Source organism: Saccostrea echinata, unplaced genomic scaffold (assembly GCF_033153115.1).
Source record: "Saccostrea echinata isolate AGI-Se365-2 ecotype Australia unplaced genomic scaffold, CSIRO_AGI_Sech_v1 ptg000053l, whole genome shotgun sequence".
Taxonomy (NCBI): Eukaryota; Metazoa; Mollusca; class Bivalvia; order Ostreida; family Ostreidae; genus Saccostrea; species Saccostrea echinata.
Window position 1 is genome coordinate 2,650,251 of NW_026889802.1, and position 19,120 is coordinate 2,669,370.

Genomic DNA, 19,120 nt, shown 5'->3' on the forward strand with positions numbered 1-19,120 from the left:
AAACTACCTTTCAGTAACACAGAAGGACCTTTACAAACTGTCACAATAACCCAAGTGAAAATAGATAGTAAATCCTTGGGTTGCCAATAATGACATAAGAAAGACTGGATATGAACTTCCTGATGTGTATGCATCGCTAGATGTAATTCACATTTATGAGCAATATTTTCTTAGAAAGTGCCATTTTATAATTGACTGAAAAACAAAATAATGTTGATATAGTACTGTGGTAACTACAAACATATTATTCATATACATTTAGTGCCATTTTATAATTGGCTAAAAAACAAAATAATGTTCATATAGCACTGTGGTAACTACACAAATATCTTCCATATACACTTACATTTTGAAATGAAATAATGTACACATACATGTATATCAGTTTTAATCAAAAAAAAAAAATTATATACTGTATATCTCTTACTGCAATTTTTAAGATTGTATTCAAAAATAAAAAAAATTTGACAAAACCCAGTTCCTCAAAATATATCAATTAATACCATATATTGCTCTTGATAATAATGTGTACAAAGTATGAGATTCATAAAATAAAATTTTCATATTTTCATTATCAGTATTGCAGTTTGCTACAAGATAAATTCCATTTTCTTATAAGTTGCATACATAAATGACATGAGTATTGAAATGCACATGATTGAAACAAGCTCTTTCCTTTGTATCGTAAGCCATCTGTTTTATCACAGTAAACCAGAGGCTATTTTTTTTCTTCTAATAATGACCATTTCCGCTTTCTTTTTTTTATGACATTTAAATTTTTCTAAGTTCAGGAATGTTTTACAATGAAGGACACAGGAGATTTGTTAGTTTTACCAGAAGAAAGTTTGTTGGACTTGACATGTTGTGTCCATTCATCTCTAGTTCTCACCTCTTAGTCTATTCCTTTTCCTGTTTCTTTATCTGATATTAACTTTCTCAGTAACTACTGTAGTTTGTTTTCTGCTGCCAGACACTGACTACATGTACATCCTTTAATGTTAGAGCTCTATGTGCTGCTTTAATGCCTTGTTGATTCGGTACTTTAGGTCCGTGTGATATTTCTCAACCTGTATACAACAAAACCGAATCAGTCTTTATAACATTTTGAAACTTTCTTTCCCATTTCATTATTCATTCAACTGTTTAAATTAATTTGCTAAAATGTTAATTTCATGTTTTATTCTCCATATTTCATTTATTCTGCCACAAAAATAAAAGTGCTCTAAAAACACAGCTGTATACTAAACATTCCAAAAACTGCATTTTCAATCTTTTTTTTTCTATTAATCAAGGAGGTTCATTTCAAACAAAATGTACAAACCTTCCTTCCATAATCTCGAGCCATCTGTTCCAGCTTGGCATGCTTATCTGGAACTTCCCCATCTTTATAATTGAGTTTTAATGCTTCATCAGAAATTCTTAACTGATCCTGGTAGTATTCATGCTTTTGTAGCCTGTGTTCAAAATGCTGAAGTTCTGTCTAAAAATTAGGGCAAAGAATTCAAGATGACAAATCAAGGTAAAACATTCTAGTCACTCATATGCACATATTTTAACACATCTGAATTTATGTACCAGGGGTATTACAAATTAATTATCCACATTGTGTGGTTACCTGAATCAGCCAAATAAAAAGTTTTTCCAATATGGAATATGAATATAATGAGTGTACCTTGATGGATTCTAGTTCAGTTGGTGACATTCTAGCTCTCTGGGCAAGTGCCCACAGCTCATACACTCGTGGATCCTGGAAAGATTTGTCTGGAACATTAACTCCTGCAGCCATCGACTCTAGTTTGTCATACTCCGTCTTCAAATCCTTGTACATTGTTTTCAACTCCAGCTTCTTGTTTTTCTTCACCCTGTTTTGTTCCACATCAATCAAATTATCCTCATAATCTAAACAATTGAAAAATATAAACATATACATGTATAAGAAACTAAGAATTAAGGCCACAGTCTTCCATAATAAGTTATATGACTGAAACTTGCACTTGCAAATAAAATACAGTCAAACCTGTTATCTTGAACTTGAAAGGGCTAGGAAAAAACCTACGGTATATCCAAGAATTTGAGATATTGTAGGTAAAATGCACAACAAAATTTTACAGAAAATTTGGTTTGGACTTCCAAATCATTTTGACATATCCATGGTATTCTTGATATCGATGTTCAAGATACCCAAGTTCAACTGTATTGAGTATTTGTAATTGCTTTGTGTTAATAATTAAGAAAGAAGTCCTGTAATTTGGAATGAAAGTTAATATTATAATACATTTACCATCCCTGAGATTAAAGTTTTCCTGTAGAGAGTTGTATTCATCCACCTTCATCTGATGGTGTAAAAATTCCTCCTTCAATTTCTCCAATTCTGATTCTGAAATGGCATTTTTACATAATGTACACAAATATACATTATAAACTGACATAAAGAAAGATAAGCATGTAGTATGGACATACATGTTATTTCAATTGACAACAAAATGAGTACCGAAACATTCTGCTGGATTTAATTTATGAAGGTCATAAAACAAAGACATGTATGGTAAAAACTTGCAATATACATGACACATTACAAAGTGTATTAATTATCTTGAAAATAGATGTATTTTTACCTGAGAATCCAGCAAATTCTGCTTTCTTCCATAGCTTCTGAAGCTTTTTGTCTCGAAGTTGATGATCAAATGTTTCTGGTATTTCATTACTTATATCTTGTGGCTTTGGCATAGATACTACATTTTTCATGTTATATTTCTCCAAAAGATCTGCAGAATTAAGATTTTTTTCTATACAATCCAAAATTGTTATCTTTACTGTCTACATTGACACCACTTTTAATAAAAATATTGTTTTCCTATTCTTTCCAAAAACTCATGCTTAATCGATATATGTAAATGTTCAGAATTCATATCTAATTACAAAATCTCACCCATTAACCTCTGTCTAACTTCTGCCTCTTTCATGCCATCTTTATCCATATCCTCGGCTTTCAACTTTTTAAGTTCTATTTCTACTTTGTCTTGAATTTTCAAATCTGCATAAAGATCAGCTAACTTTGGTCCTGAATGGAGCTTAAAGAATCGGAAATAATAAGTCGATGAATACAATTACTTGAACATTAGTCTTCATTCTACCACAATATATACAACAAAGAGATCATATAAACTTTGACCTAAAAACAAGAGGAACAAATGCTAGTTCAACATGTTACTGGCATTTTGCACTGCTTTATTTACCAGGTATGTACATATTTTTTAAAAATTCATAATAAAGTACTCATATATGACCAATGTAACTCTCATTAAGACATGTCATTTGACCACTTTGTGTGAATGTAAAATTCTATATCAGACTCTATAATATATTTTGTTGGCAAGAGGCCCATGCGCCATGATGCTCACCTGAGTCACTTTGGTCTTATTGTTCTTCATCAGAAGATTTTTAAAGATTTTTCCCTCTTTGATCCCTTAAATTTTGTGGCTTTAAGCTAATACCATGAGGGTTATGATTTAACCTAACTTGAATTCATACTTATATGGGGATGCCCATAATATCAATAAACAAGGGGTGTCCCAAAATTCCAAAGTCTGAGCTCATATGTTTTGCAAAAATTCATGTATCTTTAAATAATTTTCTAGGTGTACCATATACACTCGCCTATAAGTCCGTTTTTTGGGAGTTAAACTTTGGTCAAAAACTCTATGTCCGACTTATAGGCAAGTTATAAAAAGATTGGTATTTTAGAGGGTCAAGCCCTCTAATAGAAAGTTTAAAAAATACAACCGACTTTATAGGCGGACCGACTTATATGCGAGTATATATACGGCTGTCCTACCAGCACAATCTCCGACATCAAAAACGAATCTTTAACATTTCTAGTTTGGATTTTTGGGAAAATACACTATTTGTCATGAGACAGGATATTTTGATATTTTTATGAGTGCAAAGCACTCGTGAAAGTATTAAAAAAATCCTGTCCCACTGGTGAAAGAAATTCCATATTCATCTACTAAACATTGAATATCCTCTATTTATATTTTCTTTGAACCCATAGATTTTATACTGTTTTTACAACTATACAGTTTATTGCATTTTGCTTGTACAGTTGCAAAAGAGGCCATTTCTGCTTGTTTGACTATGATTTCTAACTCCCAAGTTTTTTTTTGTTTTTGCTCAGTATTCACTGTCAAGCGTTAGTTTGTCTATGCTGTCAATCAGTTTTTCTATTTTGTGTATATACATAAGATCTTTCTTTTCTGCTTCTTTCTTGTACTCTTCTACTATTTCTTTCACAATGCTTTTTATGAGAGATTTAATTTAGGTCATCTGCTTTTATTATTATGTTTTCTTGATGGTCGCTAATTTCTTGTAGATCTTTTTTAATTATAGCCCATTTATCACCTTGGGCTTGCTCTGCTCTTTCTAGCACTTTTTTCCATTTTATCAGTTTTATCTTTGTTTTTTACCATTTGCCTTGTGTTTGCCATTTACACAATATAACAAGAAGCAGTTCACAATGTAGAATACTTATGAGATTTCAATATTTTAATCCACAAAAGCACTGTTTTCTGCCTTTACAATTTTCACTAATAACATTAAGCAACACTTTTAATTCCTGTCACATAGATTTTTCAAGAACAACTACAACTAATAAGACCTTAAATATGTCAAGTTCTCTCCTCATTATTACCTTGTGTCAACACAAGTGGAATGACTTCTCCTTTTTCATTAATTTTATTTAATACTTTTCACCTCTTTTTCATTACTCCTTTGAAAAGGGTATCACTCTTCATTTGAACGATGTGAATCCCCTCCACCCAAGAATACTTTGTGGCAAGTTTGGTTTAAACTGTCCCAGTCGTTATAGAGAAGAAATTGAACATGTGAAATATTAACAGACGACATGCCACATGCTACTTATAACTACCTAGGTATTTAAACCTACTCCAGGTAGCTATTTTTACCTACTTTTTGCTTTATTTGCATTTTGTGGCCAAACCCACGAACAGCGCAATATGGTAACCACCAAATTTCTTAATACAGTCACACTGATGATGAATACGACAAAAAATTTGGAAAAAATGATTACTTTCTAACTTATCAATTTTGCATAAAAACAACATCCAGTTTCATTTTCTGGTAGCTAAGGATCATAAAGTCTAAAATTACAAACCTGTATCAATTTTTAAGCTAATCTTCATGCAATCTTAGACAAAAAAATTTTGGGGATGATTTTTCATGCCCTTCCTGTCCAATTTCCGCCCTCAAAAAAGTTTACAAAATAATAATAATCTTTATTTAGGAATAGGCATTATGCAATGTACATGAACATTGAGGTGTGAGTATTATATACATATAAAACTTAATTAGACATGATTTAAGAGATGATTTTAAAACGAATTAACTAATAAATCTTATTTTGCATATAAATCAACTAAATATATTATATTATATATATGCCTAAACCCAAGGATAGCCCATGAAAGCCAGTATGGCTTATTTCAAATGGGGTCCTTTTACATGTAACAAAATTACTGGCATATGACATATATAATATACTTAATATAAACAATACATAATATACTTACTATAAACAAAATGGCTTAAAATTTCAATCACACTTAATATGCAAAAGCCTCTAAGAACAGTTTGGTTATAAATCTAATACATGTAGTATAAAAAGTCTTCTTTGGACATTTTCATAAGTTTTTCCATAAAATGCTTTTTGACCTCTTTTTTGAATTTTGATTTATTGGTTATTGTTTTAATCTGATCAGGTAGAGAATTCAAATCTTTAATTCTATTGTAAAAAAAGTTTCACTTTCCATTTTTGAACCCTTGGTACAAAAAAATTAAATTTACTTGACCTTGTACAATTTGTAGAAACATTTCGCTTAAAATTGCTGTACATATAATTTGGACCTTTATTATGATATATATTGTAGACATGGTTGAGGCTTAATTGACAAACTCTATTTCTGATATTCAAAAAACCCAATTTTTCAAATTCATTAACACTGACTCTTGATCTAGGTGAAACATCAAGAATAAATCTAATAATCTTGTTCTGTGAAACCTGAAGTCTTTTTTTTTAATTTTACAGATAGTCTTTCATACCAACAAGTGATAGCATAATCGATGTGACATTGAATTAAAGCAGTGCACAAAGATTTTCTTGATTGCATTGACAAACATGATTTTTGCCAATATAAAAATTTAAGTTGTTGGTTTGTTTTGCTAACAATACTTTCTACAATTTTCTCACCAGATAGTATGTTGTCTTAAAAAAAACCCTCCTAAATATTTAACACAATTTTTACATTCAATTTTGATTCCATCACATACTACTGAAAAGGTGTTCATATCATATGACTTAAATTTTCTTGGAGGTCCAAATAAAATACTTTCTGTCTTTCCTAAAAGTAGAGAAAGTTTATTATCAACTAACCAGTGCTTACATTCCTCTAAAATCTCAGATAGTTTTTTATACTAATGACTTCTGGATTGGTGTGTGAAAAAAGAATAGCTGTATCATCTGCATATATATATAAAAGAACTTTGCATTCAGAATCAATACTGACACTGAGGTCATTTACATACAATAAAAATAAAAGAGGCCCAAGTATACTGCCTTGAGGTACCCCACACGAAATATAATTGACATCTGAAAAAGTGTTGTTAACATTTATCATTTGTTTTCTACTGGATAAGTAAGATTTAAACCATCCAACTGATTTTACACCAATGACTTGGATAATTGACAATGACAAATTAACACACTGAATTTTTTCTGTGCAAGTGCACAAGTAGTCCGAAATATCTGACGTTTTCCAGGCTTTTTTCACGATTTTGATATTTTACCTGCCAGGAAAACATCAGAACCGGCGCCATTAGGAAAACTGGGAATTTGCCGCCTCCAACCAGAGGCGGCATTCTCGGGTTGATTTTCAATCCTTGCAAAGCGAATGAAATGTCAAACTCACAATTTATCAATAGTACAATGCTTTTAGTACTCACCAACATCGTTTTTATGGTTTGTTTATAAATTATATAATCCGATGAAAACATTTTATCTGACTGTCGAGATTTGTTTTCATTTCGTGCATTTTAAAAATCTTTCTTCAAGTCCTGCATCGAAATGATGAGTGATGTTTTCTTTTCTTCGATATTGGTGAGTACTAGAAGCATTGTGCTATTGATAAATTGTAAAAACGGCATTTAATTCGGTTCCCAGGTATCAAAAATCAACTCCGATTGGAGACGGCGAAATTTCCAGTTTTCGTAATGGCGCCGGTTCTGACGTTTTCCTGGCACGTAAAATATCAAAATAGTAAAAAAGCCAGGAAAACGTCAGATATTTCGGACTAGTGTACAAGATGATAAACAATAAGTTTGACCTGTTTTAAAGATGCGCTGTAATTATTATCTAATTTTATTTTCAAAGACAGGTAAAAGTAGGTAGAAGTGAGCTTCTTCAAGTAGGTTTAAATACCTAGGTAGCTATTAATAGCTACGTAGGTAGAAATAGTCTTTGGGCTGGACCTGATAAAAAGCCACTCTCTGACCCATCAAAAATTGTAACAATACTAACCCTTAGAATCAACTTAACAATATATGAATGCAATTGAAAAAAAAAATTAATGGGAACTCAAACAAAACAAACCTTCTGTGCTTTTTCCCATATCTGATTCACTTTGAGTGTCCTAAAGGGTCGTTCTCCATCCAATGTTTTTACATATACGTATAGTAAAAACAATAAGAACAAACTTTCTGGCTTTATGTTTATCAGTTTTAACATCTTTCTTGCTGAACTTTCCTGTTTATCATTTAAGACACGTGTACGTTACTGTATGTTGTGAGCATGACTCCAACAAACAGAAAGTAGAAAAAGTAAGACGATATTGATCCCGAATTTAAAAATAAATTTTGTTACAACTTTTGTGTTGACGCTAATCTTTGGTAAAGCATTTTACTGTGAAAAGATCGAAAAGATAGTACATGTATTAGTTTTACAAATGAAATGTTTTATGAACAATTTTCCTTTTTTATTTTTATTATTATTTTTTCCCCAAAGAAATCGGGTTCGAAATGAGGAACAACAACGGGAATTCCCAACCAAAGCCAAAGCCGAAGGACAAGAACATAAAAAGATGTTAAGTTCACTTGTGGGATTTTAAAGACAAACCATTGATACGAAACATTATGGCTGCTGATTTTGAATATAAACAAATGTTACTGAAGCTTGATAAATCATTGAAAACTGAGGAATTTGAGTCGCTCAAGTTTCTGTGTAAAGATGATGTTAGGAAAAGAGAAAGAGAAAATGTTAAAAGACCTACAGATTTGTGGGAAATTCTGGAGACCCGAGAAAAACTAGGTCCAACAAATTTAATGTTTCTTAAGGATCTCATTCGTCATTCCTGTAATGGTCGTGTTGATGTGATGAAGATAATTGAAAACTTTGAGAATGGAATTCCAGATGATCAACAGTTTGTGCCACCTCGGCCAGTTTGTCAACCATCGCAACAACCAGTGATGGGGAATCGTACTCCTTATCAAATGAATCATTTAAGTAAGTTAAAAATGTAACATAAGATTAATCACTTGAACCACCAATGTCCATTTCTAGTATAGATGGTTAGAATAATCTACCTGTGTCTCGGAACAAGCCCTCACCACAGTTAGAATATGTCCCATATACTTGCAATGTAGCAAATCAGAGTGGATCCACTCCGAAATGACTTTGAAGAATACAAAAGGAGTTGCACTGAAAATAACTACCAAATTAATCATAACAAACCTTTTTGAGATTATATATGCCTTTTAACCTAAAAAATAATCAATATGAATATGAAAATTCAACTCATTTTCTCAACGTTTTTTCCTCGCTTCAAATTTAACGCCATGTTGACATTCGGAACTCTCTGGATTGTTCATAGAAAATGCACAGAGTTCGAGTTATTGCCCGTGTTTATTTTGCAACATTGCTAATACACAGAACGAATTCTATCGTTAAACCGGGTCTGTAGGACAATATCATTTTAACAATAGAACGTTCTATCTATAGTATAGAATGAAATACATGCCAATATGTAGGTATTGTATATACCCACTTATAAATGTATAAGTCATATAATTTTTTCAACTACACACATAAGCATGATTAATTAAATCAAATCAAGTTTTGATTTTTTTTTAATGACTGTCATTGCCATTGACCTAGACCTCAACTTTTCTCATTGTAATATGATGAGCTAAAAGTTGTTAAAGGTGACCCATCAAAAGTACAGTGTCGTGCCAAAATGTGCTTAATACGAAAACTTTCAAAATTGTAGAAGTCAGTGCTTTCCTGTATTTGTCATGTTGATTCACAAAATTTAATCACATTAAAATTAGCTATATGATCATACAGATTTGAGCTGACTGTCTTGTTGAAATTGGATTCATATAACTTATTTTTTTTTATTTTCACAGATCCAAATACAAGTAATACAGTGAATGTAGACAGTAAGTCAACTACATGTATTTGCACTTATTTATAGCTCTACTGATCAGAGACCAGAAGAGCTTAAGACCATAGAACATTAACTGGCAAGGTTGGAAATATGCAGCTAACGTCATTTAAATCTATTGCAGTCAATTTAAAAAACTTTCATATATGTATTTATTTCCAAGATCTGCCAACCCCCTCCCCCACACTGGAATTAAATGGTTGTCCCCTATTTATTTTCTTTAAAAAAAAAAACAAACAATTGGACAGGTATAAAACTCTAATTATATAAAATTCAAACTACCGGTACATGTATTCCAAAATTGCTGAGGTAGATTAAAAATGAATTTTGAACTAGAATTTCAATCCAATGTTATCTCATATGCCTGCGCAGAATTGTATCTGCCTATTTCATTGTCCTTCATCAAATGTTTTGACTGAAACAGAATTGAAATGACGTGAGCTGCATATTTCCAATCTTGCCAGTAAGGTGTCTGTCATCCGTCTGTCTAGTGTCTCTCTATGATCAATGTTTTCAAATACTCCTCCTCCCACAGATTTGGTCTGATTTCAATAAAACTTGGTACAAAAGAAGACTATACTAAGATACATAATTCTATTTTCAGTTTTTGGTGTTGCCATGGTTACTAAAAATAGAATTTTCTGTGAAAATCTTTCAAAACGTTACTCCTCCTATAGTTTTAGTTGATTTCAATAAGACTTGATAAACAAGTAGACTTTACATGTACTAAGATAAATAATTCTATGTATTGTTTTTTTTTATTAATTTCAACAAATGGTGTTGCCATGGTTACTAATAATAAAACCATCTGGATTGTCCAAATTTTAAAATGAGCAATTTATCTCAGATTTTGCAGTTTCATTTCAATTTCTTTTTTACATGTGATTGTCTAGTGTATCCTTCACAGCATAGCTGTGACTTATTTTTTGAAAATTACATCCATGGTTAAAGAAGTATAACAAAAAATGTGTTTTATTTTCATAAATTATTTTTTTATTAACATAAAAATGTCCATGTAACTTTTTTTGACATGTTTTGCGAGATATTTTATACATTTATTAACCGAAAATTTTAAACTCTAAAACATCATATTTGCAAATATTTACATTTGCTATCTTTTTCTTCTTAACCAACTATGAAATTGATTTGAATGCCATTTTCATGTATACTCACTCGTAGAAATATACACAGAGAAACACTTAAGTGACGTCACAATGAGGCTACAGAGACTTTAATAAAAGTATAACGATATAGGGCAGCAAGAAATTCAAACACTGAGTATATTTTTGCTGCTTTTAAACATGTAAAATGTAAATCTAAGGAATGTTTTTAAGTTTAGTGTGAATTATTGGTATGTAAATCAAACAGATTTGCAACAAAGGCATATTTTTCATGAAGCACTAGCACACTTCATGAAATATGCCTATGTGACAAGTCTGTGTGATTTGCACATCATCAACTCACACAAAACTTTTCAAAATTCTGAAAAAATGCAATATAACTTTTGCCTTTGATGTTAACAAAAATTGTCAGATTATTATGCTAAAATAAGACTTCTTTTATAGAATATATGAAAGAAATCAATTTCTTAACAAAGAATTTGGGTAAGGAATGGCGATTCTTCATGAGGACGCTGGGTGTTACGGATGGCGACATGTTGTCAGTGGAACAGGATTATCCACGTAGTTTACGGGATCAGATATACCAGTGCTTGGTACAGTGGATAAGTGATAATGGTGGACAGTTTGATCGGGGAAAAGTAATAGGTGCGCTGCGAGACTCTGCCGTTGAAAGATATGACTTAGCTGGACGTATTGAAGATCATGACATTTAATCAAAATGCTGAACCTTGAAAGCAGATGAATATTTATGTGATACATTGTAGTGTGATACTCTGTGCACAGTTATTTGTTTTTTATTATACTGCAAGTGTCACTTGTCTTTTAACATTTATGAACCAAGTCTATAAATTTAAAACATTCATACTTCATTATCTTCCATTGAAAAGAGTATGTGGCCCTGAACTTCAGTCCCTTGTGTACAAAGATTTTCCTTAAAATTGACTTGGTAGTTCTTGAGAAGTAGTCAAAATTGTAAAACATTAAACAGCTGTACAGAATATAAACTTCGATAAGAAAAGCTCACTTGAGCTTTGAGCTCCATTGAGCTTACTAGAACCTCTATGTGCACATATTTGAGCATATTCAAGAAAAGTACAATATGTCATGTTCTTTTTGGTGGAGTCATAAATGCTATCCTTTATATGATCAGATGATATGTACATGTATATAATAAATTAAGATCACCTGAGTCAGACAGGTGACATTATTATCTGTTATCTCACTTTCTAAGAGCTGAACCTATTCCAAACATTTCTAGTTTATAGCATCTGTAGGTAGAGTAAACATTGTAATTGTCACAGTTCCTGTCTGTCTGACTAAAGTCAGCCCTTTCTATTTCACTTCCTTGTAGTAGGTGGCTTTAGTCTGACTGCAGTTCCTATCTATCTGACTCAAGCCAGCCCTTTCTATTTCACTTCCTTGTAGGGGCTGGCTTTAGTCAGACTGCAGTTCCTATCTGTCTGACTAAAGTCAGCCCTTTCTATTTCACTTCCTTGTAGGGGCTGGCTTTAGTCTGACTGCAGTGTTTGTCTGTCTGACTAAAGTCAGCCCCTTCTATTTCACTTCCTTGTAGGGGCTGGCTTTAGTCTGACTGCAGTGTTTGTCTGTCTGACTAAAGTCAGCCCCTTCTATTTCACTTCCTTGTAGGGGCTGGCTTTAGTCTGACTGCAGTGTTTGTCTGTCTGACTAAAGTCAGCCCCTTCTATTTCACTTCCTTGTAGGGGCTGGCTTTAGTCTGACTGCAGTGTTTGTCTGTCTGACTAAAGTCAGCCCCTTCTATTTCACTTCCTTGTAGGGGCTGGCTTTAGTCTGACTTCAGTTCTTGTCTGTCTGACTAAAAGCAGCCCCTTCTATTTCACTCCCTTGTAGGGGCTGGCTTTAGTCTGACTGCAGTTCTTGTCTGTCTGACTAAAGTCAGCCCCTTCTATTTCACTTCCTTGTAAGGGCTGGCTTTAGTCTGACTGCAGTGTTTGTCTGACTGACTAAAGTCAGCCCCTTCTATTTCACTTCCTTGTAGGGGCTGGCTTTAGTCTGACTTCAGTTCTTGTCTGTCTGACTAAAAGCAGCCCCTTCTATTTCACTCCCTTGTAGGGGCTGGCTTTAGTCTGACTGCAGTTCTTGTCTGTCTGACTAAAGTCAGCCCCTTCTATTTCACTTCCTTGTAAGGGCTGGCTTTAGTCTGACTGCAGTGTTTGTCTGACTAAAGTCAGTCCCTTCTATTTCACTTCCTTGTAGGGGCTGGCTTTAGTCTGACTGCAGTTCTTGTCTGTCTGACTAAAGTCAACCCCTTCTATTTCACTTCCTTGTAAGGACTGACTTTAGTCAGGCTACAGTTCCTATCTGTCTAACTAAAGTCAGCCCCTTCTATTTCACTTCCTTGTAAGGGCTGGCTTTAGTCAGTCTGCAGTTCCTGTCTGAGGCTTTGGTGGTGGGAGCAAAACCATCACTTCCAAAATCCTCTACTACTGAACATATCGCATTAGATTATATTCTCTGGATCATCAGATTGGCCCATAGGGTGGGGGCTTTTTTTTTCTCTGGGACATTTGGCAAACAAGATCGAGTTTATGCTTGGGATGTTTTTTTTTAAATGACTAGTTCACGGCCAGGAACACGTTAAGTTCCTAGACAGTACCGTTGTCAGAAACCTTTAAAGTTAAGCACTGAAACTGGTTCGTTGTCATGAACGTACAGGTGAGGTTATGATAAAATCCGTCCGGTGTCATGACTTCAGAAGACAGGCTGTGAGAAGTTTTTCATTTTTCAAGTTAAATTATCTATAACAATGTCTGAAATTGCAATGGGAAACAGGGCTGACACCCTATTTGGTGCTGTATGAATTTCAGCCGTTAAAAACAAGTAATAAAACTTAAAGAAGAGTTTGCGTTGGCGACATTATATAACTCTGTTGAAATCACTTGTGGATTTGATTCGTTTTCCTACTGAGATGTTATATTTTTCGTAAATAGAATATAATATACACACCAATTGGTGCAGACAGTATCAAGACATGTTGAAAGCCTTTACTGAAAAATTGAGAACAAATCAAAACTGAAAATTTTGATTTATTTCAATTTTTGTCCGTTGTCATGACAAGATACGAAAATTCAGTCCTTTGTCATCGGTCCGTTGTCGCTACTGGTTTGTATACACTACGATCTCATGTTGGTTTAGGTATCGTTAATCATGCCATCAAAAAGAGGGTTGTGACGGTACATATTGTCGTTTTGTACATATTGTCGTCGGCGACAAAATGTACCTACCCTTACTGCACATATCGTCGTCCATCGATACATATTGTCGCCGGCGACAATTTGTACCGAGACGAGCCTTTTTTTCCTCCTGCGTAATGGAGGACAAAATGTACAGTCAAGAATCGGCACGTTTTGTCGTCGGCGACAATATGTACTGACCATTGGCACATTTTGTCGCCGATATATTGTGTTGAATATTTACTAAGGTCGTGAAGAGAGAGAGATTGACACACATACACAGAGAAAGAGAGAGATCTAGACAGACAGAAGGATAGACAAAGTGTTTGGAGGATAAATAAACAAACAAGTTGTATGTATGCATTACTCGCAATTTTGTAGGGAGAAATGGTGTTGCTCAGAAAATTGTGTCCAGCATTGGTTTACATGACTATGATATGTCAAAAATACCGTAATTCTTGAGATATCTGAAAAATCAGTCTATTCTTTTTTTCTCATTATATATACATGGATATGAGATTGAAAGTTATTTGTTCAGTAGAAATGTTATCTGGAATTCATTTTTTTTTCTTTGCTTAATTCTCATAAGAGTGCCGATATAATTGGTGTAGGGATTGACATATTTTAGCTCACCTGAACTGATAGCTCTAGTGTGCTTTTCTGATCATATTTCTTGTGTCGTCCGTCTGCCTGTCGGTAAACTTTTCACATTTTCAGCTTCTTTTCAGGAACTACTGGCCAATTTCAATTTCAACCAAACTTACCAGAAAGCAAACGTGGATAAAGGGAGTCAAGTTTGTTCAAATTAATGGCCATGCCCTCTTTCAAGAAAGTACATGTATAGTTAAGAATTAGTGAAAATTTAGTGACATCTTTAAATAATTTCTCAAGAACAATTGTGTGAGAAAAGTTGAAACTTATGTGAAAGCTTTATTATAATTAAAGTGTAGATTCATTTTTATTCAGATCATGTCTGGGAAAGGGTGGGGCTACAATGGGTGATCAAAGTTTTAAGAATAATTCATTCAAAATTTTCTTCTCAGGAACTTCTGGATCAGAAGAGATTATACTTATGTGAAAGTACATATGAAGTGTACTTTTCATTTTTTAGATGTTGGCACGAATTTTCAATGGCCCTGAGTTCCAAGAATAGGTCTAAATTTTTGGCCCTTCTCCGGCAAGTGATGATGTTAAATTTCCTTATGAGTGAAAAATTCTCTAGAGGGATATTAAAACAACAAACAAACAAACAAAAACAAAATCAATTTTGTTCAAATCATGACCTCCATAGGTAGGGTGGGTCCTTAATTGGTGATAAAAGTTTTCAGTTGGAATATACGGTATACAAAAACTCTTTTAAAAACTTCTCAAGAACCAAAGGCGGATCTAGCACCGGTGCACCCCACCCCCTCCCCCATCCCTATCTCCCACCCTGCCCCCTCCGTTTGATTTTTTTCATTTTTCTTTGCTTTTGTAAATTCTGTTTTTTTAACTTGTATATACTCTCAATTTTGTCCACAGGTAAAATTTCATGACTAAATAATATACTTAACTTATACAGTAACATGCACTCAAACGATTTTTTTTGTCTTGTCAAAAAAAAATCTGAACCCCCCCCCCTTTTCCCCGTTCTGAAATTTTTAGATCAAATATTGAGAACAGCAGTAGGCCCGTGATTAGCGATGTTTATATGGAAGCATCCTCAGGTAGTGTAGATTCAAGTTTCTTTTAATCATGACCCCCGGGCCTAGGTTGGGGCCACAAAGGGCGATCAAAGTTTTACACAGGAATATATAGGAAAATTCTTTAAACTTTCTCTTCTCAGCAACAGCAAAGCAATGATTAGCCATATCTGTATGGAAACATTGCCATGCATTGTCATGCGAGATATACTGATGGACGACAATATGTTCAGTGAGTGTATGTACACATTGTCGAAGGCGACGTATGAACATGACGACAAAATGTACCGCCACAATCACGCTGCATGAATAGCATACGAAATACGTCAATGTGATTTACACACAAATTACATTCACAAATCCACCAAAAACAGAGGCCCATAGGCCACATCGCTCACCTGAGCACTTTGGTTCGGAAATCGGAGAAATCAGTTCGGTATTCAAAAGTTTAATTATTAAAGGGGGGGGGGGTTTGATTTGAAAAAAAAACTTGAATCTACACCACCTAAAGATGCTTTTGAACTAATATGACTAATAATGGCTTTATTTTCTAAAGAAGAAATTTTTATTGATATATCTTTCATAACCCTTTGTTTAACTATGATCCCCTCTCTGTTGGGATCATGATTTGAACGAATTTAAATCTGCATTACCTGAGGATGCTTTTATTTTATTATGACCAATTATGTTTTTGCTGTTCTTGAGAATAAGATTTTTTAATGATTTCCCCAAGTGAATAAACTTGAATCTTCACTACCTGAGGATGCTTCCATATACACTAGATAAATTGCTAACGCGCCACTTATTATTCTTATTTGTGAATTGATCATTTTCCTGATTGGCACTAGTATGTAAAATATGCCATCTTTTCCAAAAAATGTCTTGGTGTCATGTCAAGACCCTTAAAGGACCTTTTTGTCCGAAAACCAATGCCCCGACGTGCACTGCGCACCGTTTTTGCCAAGATATGAAGTTGGTGATTACCGATGGTGGTCTGTGACGTTGCGACGGGAGCAGTCTCCCACTTAAAAATCAAATGATATATCCTGATTGACTACCATATCGCTTAGTAGTCATCCAATGCCTTGGTGTCCTACCAAATCCACCCAACTTCCGGTTGCCCCAATATTGTGGAACAATCTTGAAGTTATTGTGTGGTGCTTACTTAATGCCGTCGATATCTATTGTAAACATTTTTATGATTGTTTATTCATTTTCAACAATTTTTCACCAGAGAAATGCATAATCTTTGAATTGTTCTAATTTTTCACAAATTTCTTCAAAGGAACCCCCTGCAGATAGCATACTGGCTGCCTTAGCAGGCTCTTGTAGAGTCAAACGCCGCATACGGTGTAACTTTTTTCTGAGTTTTTAATTAGTACAAACAGAAAGAACACAACCACAAAGAAAAAAATTGATAATTTATTCCACCAAAAATATGATTTTAATTTTTTCTATGAAGTGGTTACGCGTCAGTAAACATTGCTGTTATTTATCAGTTAAAACATTTAAATGTCTCACTTCTTATTAAAGTAACTTAATTGTATATCCAAAACATCATAACCAAGTTTTGAAAAGAAAAATGTTAATTTATTTAGGTGGTGCGTTAGTGTTTTTGTCTAGTGTAAATATAACCAATCATGGCTTTGCTGTTCTTGAGAAGAAGATTTTTAAAGATTTTTCCTATGTTATCCAAAGTAAAATTTTGATAGCCCACTGTGGCCCCATCCTACCCCCGGGGGTCACGATTTGAACAAATTTGAATCTTCATTACCTGAGGATGCTTCCAAATAAGTTTCATATTATCGGCCCTTGTCTTGCCCGATTTTTGTATATTTTTTTTCGTCGGCCGACCAATTTTATGCATGTCAGTCGGGTAAAGTTTTTTTTTTTTTGGCGTCTGTGGCCGATTCAATTGAAGCACTCATTGAATAGTCCGTCCACCAACCTTCGATCATAGGACGACTATCAGCATATAGTTTTTAAGTCGGTCGTCAGTCGGTCGACATTTAGGAATTGAGTTTTCGTACAACTGGCGGCCGAAGATGAACATCAAACTGCGGCCTAGCGAACGATGATCGGGCGACGGTTGGCCAACTTATAAATATTTTTACTTTTAAAGGTATCGATGTTCCTTAGGAATTAATATCACTACTCTGCGTCGCCCGATACTTGTGTCGGCCGATCATGGTTTTTCAGCTGATGATACGAAAATAATTTGGTCGACCATCGGCTTAAATGTGACCTAAGCGTAACATTTTAATTTTGTTATTCTGATGATATACAAGGAAATGCATATGTTTGCATACTAGCTAGGATGCAGGTTCCTAAGAGAAAATGAATTGAAAATAAAAACATCGCTGAATAGTTAGCACGTTAGTGTGAGCTGCTGTAAGATAACCCCGAGATTCAAATACATGTACATTTGTAATATGCTTTGTATTTTTTTAAATTAGGCATATATTTGATCATTTCTGTTGCATTTTATTGATTTACTTACATGTTAAGAAAAATGACACCGGACCAGACAAACTTAACATGTAATGACAACGGACTTTTTGGTTATAAATTGCGATTTTTTAAAACATGTTAGCTATAAAAAGCTGTTGGTTGCCTAATACATTGCAAATGAAGTTTCTCTTAATATTTTAGAATAAAAGAACCATTTCGATGAATTAAGTATAAGAAATATATAATTTTCTAGCTCACGATCTTCGCTTCACACATGGGCATGTGATCGCCAACCAAAACTCCTCAAAATGTATTGTGGATATCAAATACATAAATCTTTGTATGGAATAATGAATGTTGTATCTGTTTCCCAAAATTCAAATTTATTCTTAGAATTTGTCAAAAACGTTAAAATTTAGGTATTATGTGTAAATTCTTGCATCTTTTGCATGACACCGGACGAATCAGTATTACTAATTATTTCCCTGCTGTTCTTGAGAAGTAATATTCCTTTATAATATTTGGACACCCTATTGTGGCTCCATCTTAAGAACATTGAAAATGATTTGATTAAAGAGGTATATGAGGTATATGCATATTTTTGCCCAAACAAGTCAATGAAATTTCTTGAAATGTGCTAAATTGTATATATTATTGTATGAAAAATCTAAATTAACAAAAAATATGTTTTCGAAGTAAGTTATTGACAAATTTTGGATTTTGTATTATTCTTCAGAAAGGGAAAAAAATAGACAAAATTTGTTCAATTTTTACTATAAAATTTAATGCAGAGCGCAGACCTGCTCCAAATCAATATTCATATATATCATTGAAATTATCATTCTACACATGATATTAAAACACTGAGTTGGAGCAGACCTGCACTTGGTGACTTTTACCCAAAATACTGATGTAATATACACCTCTATAAATCATGGAAAGTTAGAATTTACGTCGTTTTCCTGACATCATATCTAGCATATGGTGTCATGGCTGATGAAAATATTGAATGCTATGAAGTCTGCAGATATCTCCCTGCTTTAGAACATAACTATATGTTTCTCCGTCAAAGATTGATTTATTTTTGGGGGCAAACATTGGTCATTACTGAATCCTTTGAATCTACCCTATTATGTGGCTTT

At 33.6% G+C, this 19,120-nt stretch overlaps 2 protein-coding genes across 2 annotated transcripts; one reads left to right on the forward strand and one right to left on the reverse strand.

Moving 5' to 3' along the window:
- Positions 1–547: 547 nt before the first annotated feature.
- LOC133204387 (alpha-2-macroglobulin receptor-associated protein-like) lies at positions 548–7,823 on the reverse strand. The gene is made up of 7 exons (XM_061340105.1): positions 7,664–7,823; positions 2,930–3,071; positions 2,616–2,765; positions 2,282–2,377; positions 1,673–1,899; positions 1,322–1,480; positions 548–1,067 (listed from the first exon to the last, which is right to left on the reverse strand). The coding sequence occupies exons 1-7, from the start codon at positions 7,796–7,798 to the stop codon at positions 999–1,001; spliced, it is 978 nt and encodes a 325-aa protein (XP_061196089.1). The 5' UTR covers positions 7,799–7,823; the 3' UTR covers positions 548–998.
- Positions 7,824–8,118: 295 nt separating this feature from the next.
- Positions 8,119–11,792, forward strand: LOC133204373 (FAS-associated death domain protein-like). The gene is made up of 3 exons (XM_061340090.1): positions 8,119–8,572; positions 9,475–9,507; positions 11,078–11,792. Exons 1-3 carry the CDS (start codon positions 8,203–8,205, stop codon positions 11,344–11,346), a joined length of 672 nt encoding a protein of 223 aa, XP_061196074.1. The 5' UTR covers positions 8,119–8,202; the 3' UTR covers positions 11,347–11,792.
- The last annotated feature ends 7,328 nt before the right edge of the window (positions 11,793–19,120 follow it).

What these genes read in the sequence shown, in the direction of transcription:
- LOC133204387 (XM_061340105.1), bottom strand. Translation starts at nt 7,798, where the DNA reads ATGTTAAAACTGATAAACATAAAGCCAGAAAGTTTGTTCTTATTGTTT. An exon ending in CTGAACTAGAATCCATCAAG is followed by an intron (nt 1,481 to 1,672) that starts GTACACTCATTA and finishes CCTAATTTTTAG; the next exon opens with ACAGAACTTCAGCATTTTGA. An exon ending in CTCGAGATTATGGAAGGAAG is followed by an intron (nt 1,068 to 1,321) that starts GTTTGTACATTT and finishes TGTTGTATACAG; the next exon opens with GTTGAGAAATATCACACGGA.
- LOC133204373 (XM_061340090.1), top strand. Translation starts at nt 8,203, where the DNA reads ATGGCTGCTGATTTTGAATATAAACAAATGTTACTGAAGCTTGATAAA. An exon ending in TTATCAAATGAATCATTTAA is followed by an intron (nt 8,573 to 9,474) that starts GTAAGTTAAAAA and finishes TTATTTTCACAG; the next exon opens with ATCCAAATACAAGTAATACA. An exon ending in TAATACAGTGAATGTAGACA is followed by an intron (nt 9,508 to 11,077) that starts GTAAGTCAACTA and finishes CTTCTTTTATAG; the next exon opens with AATATATGAAAGAAATCAAT.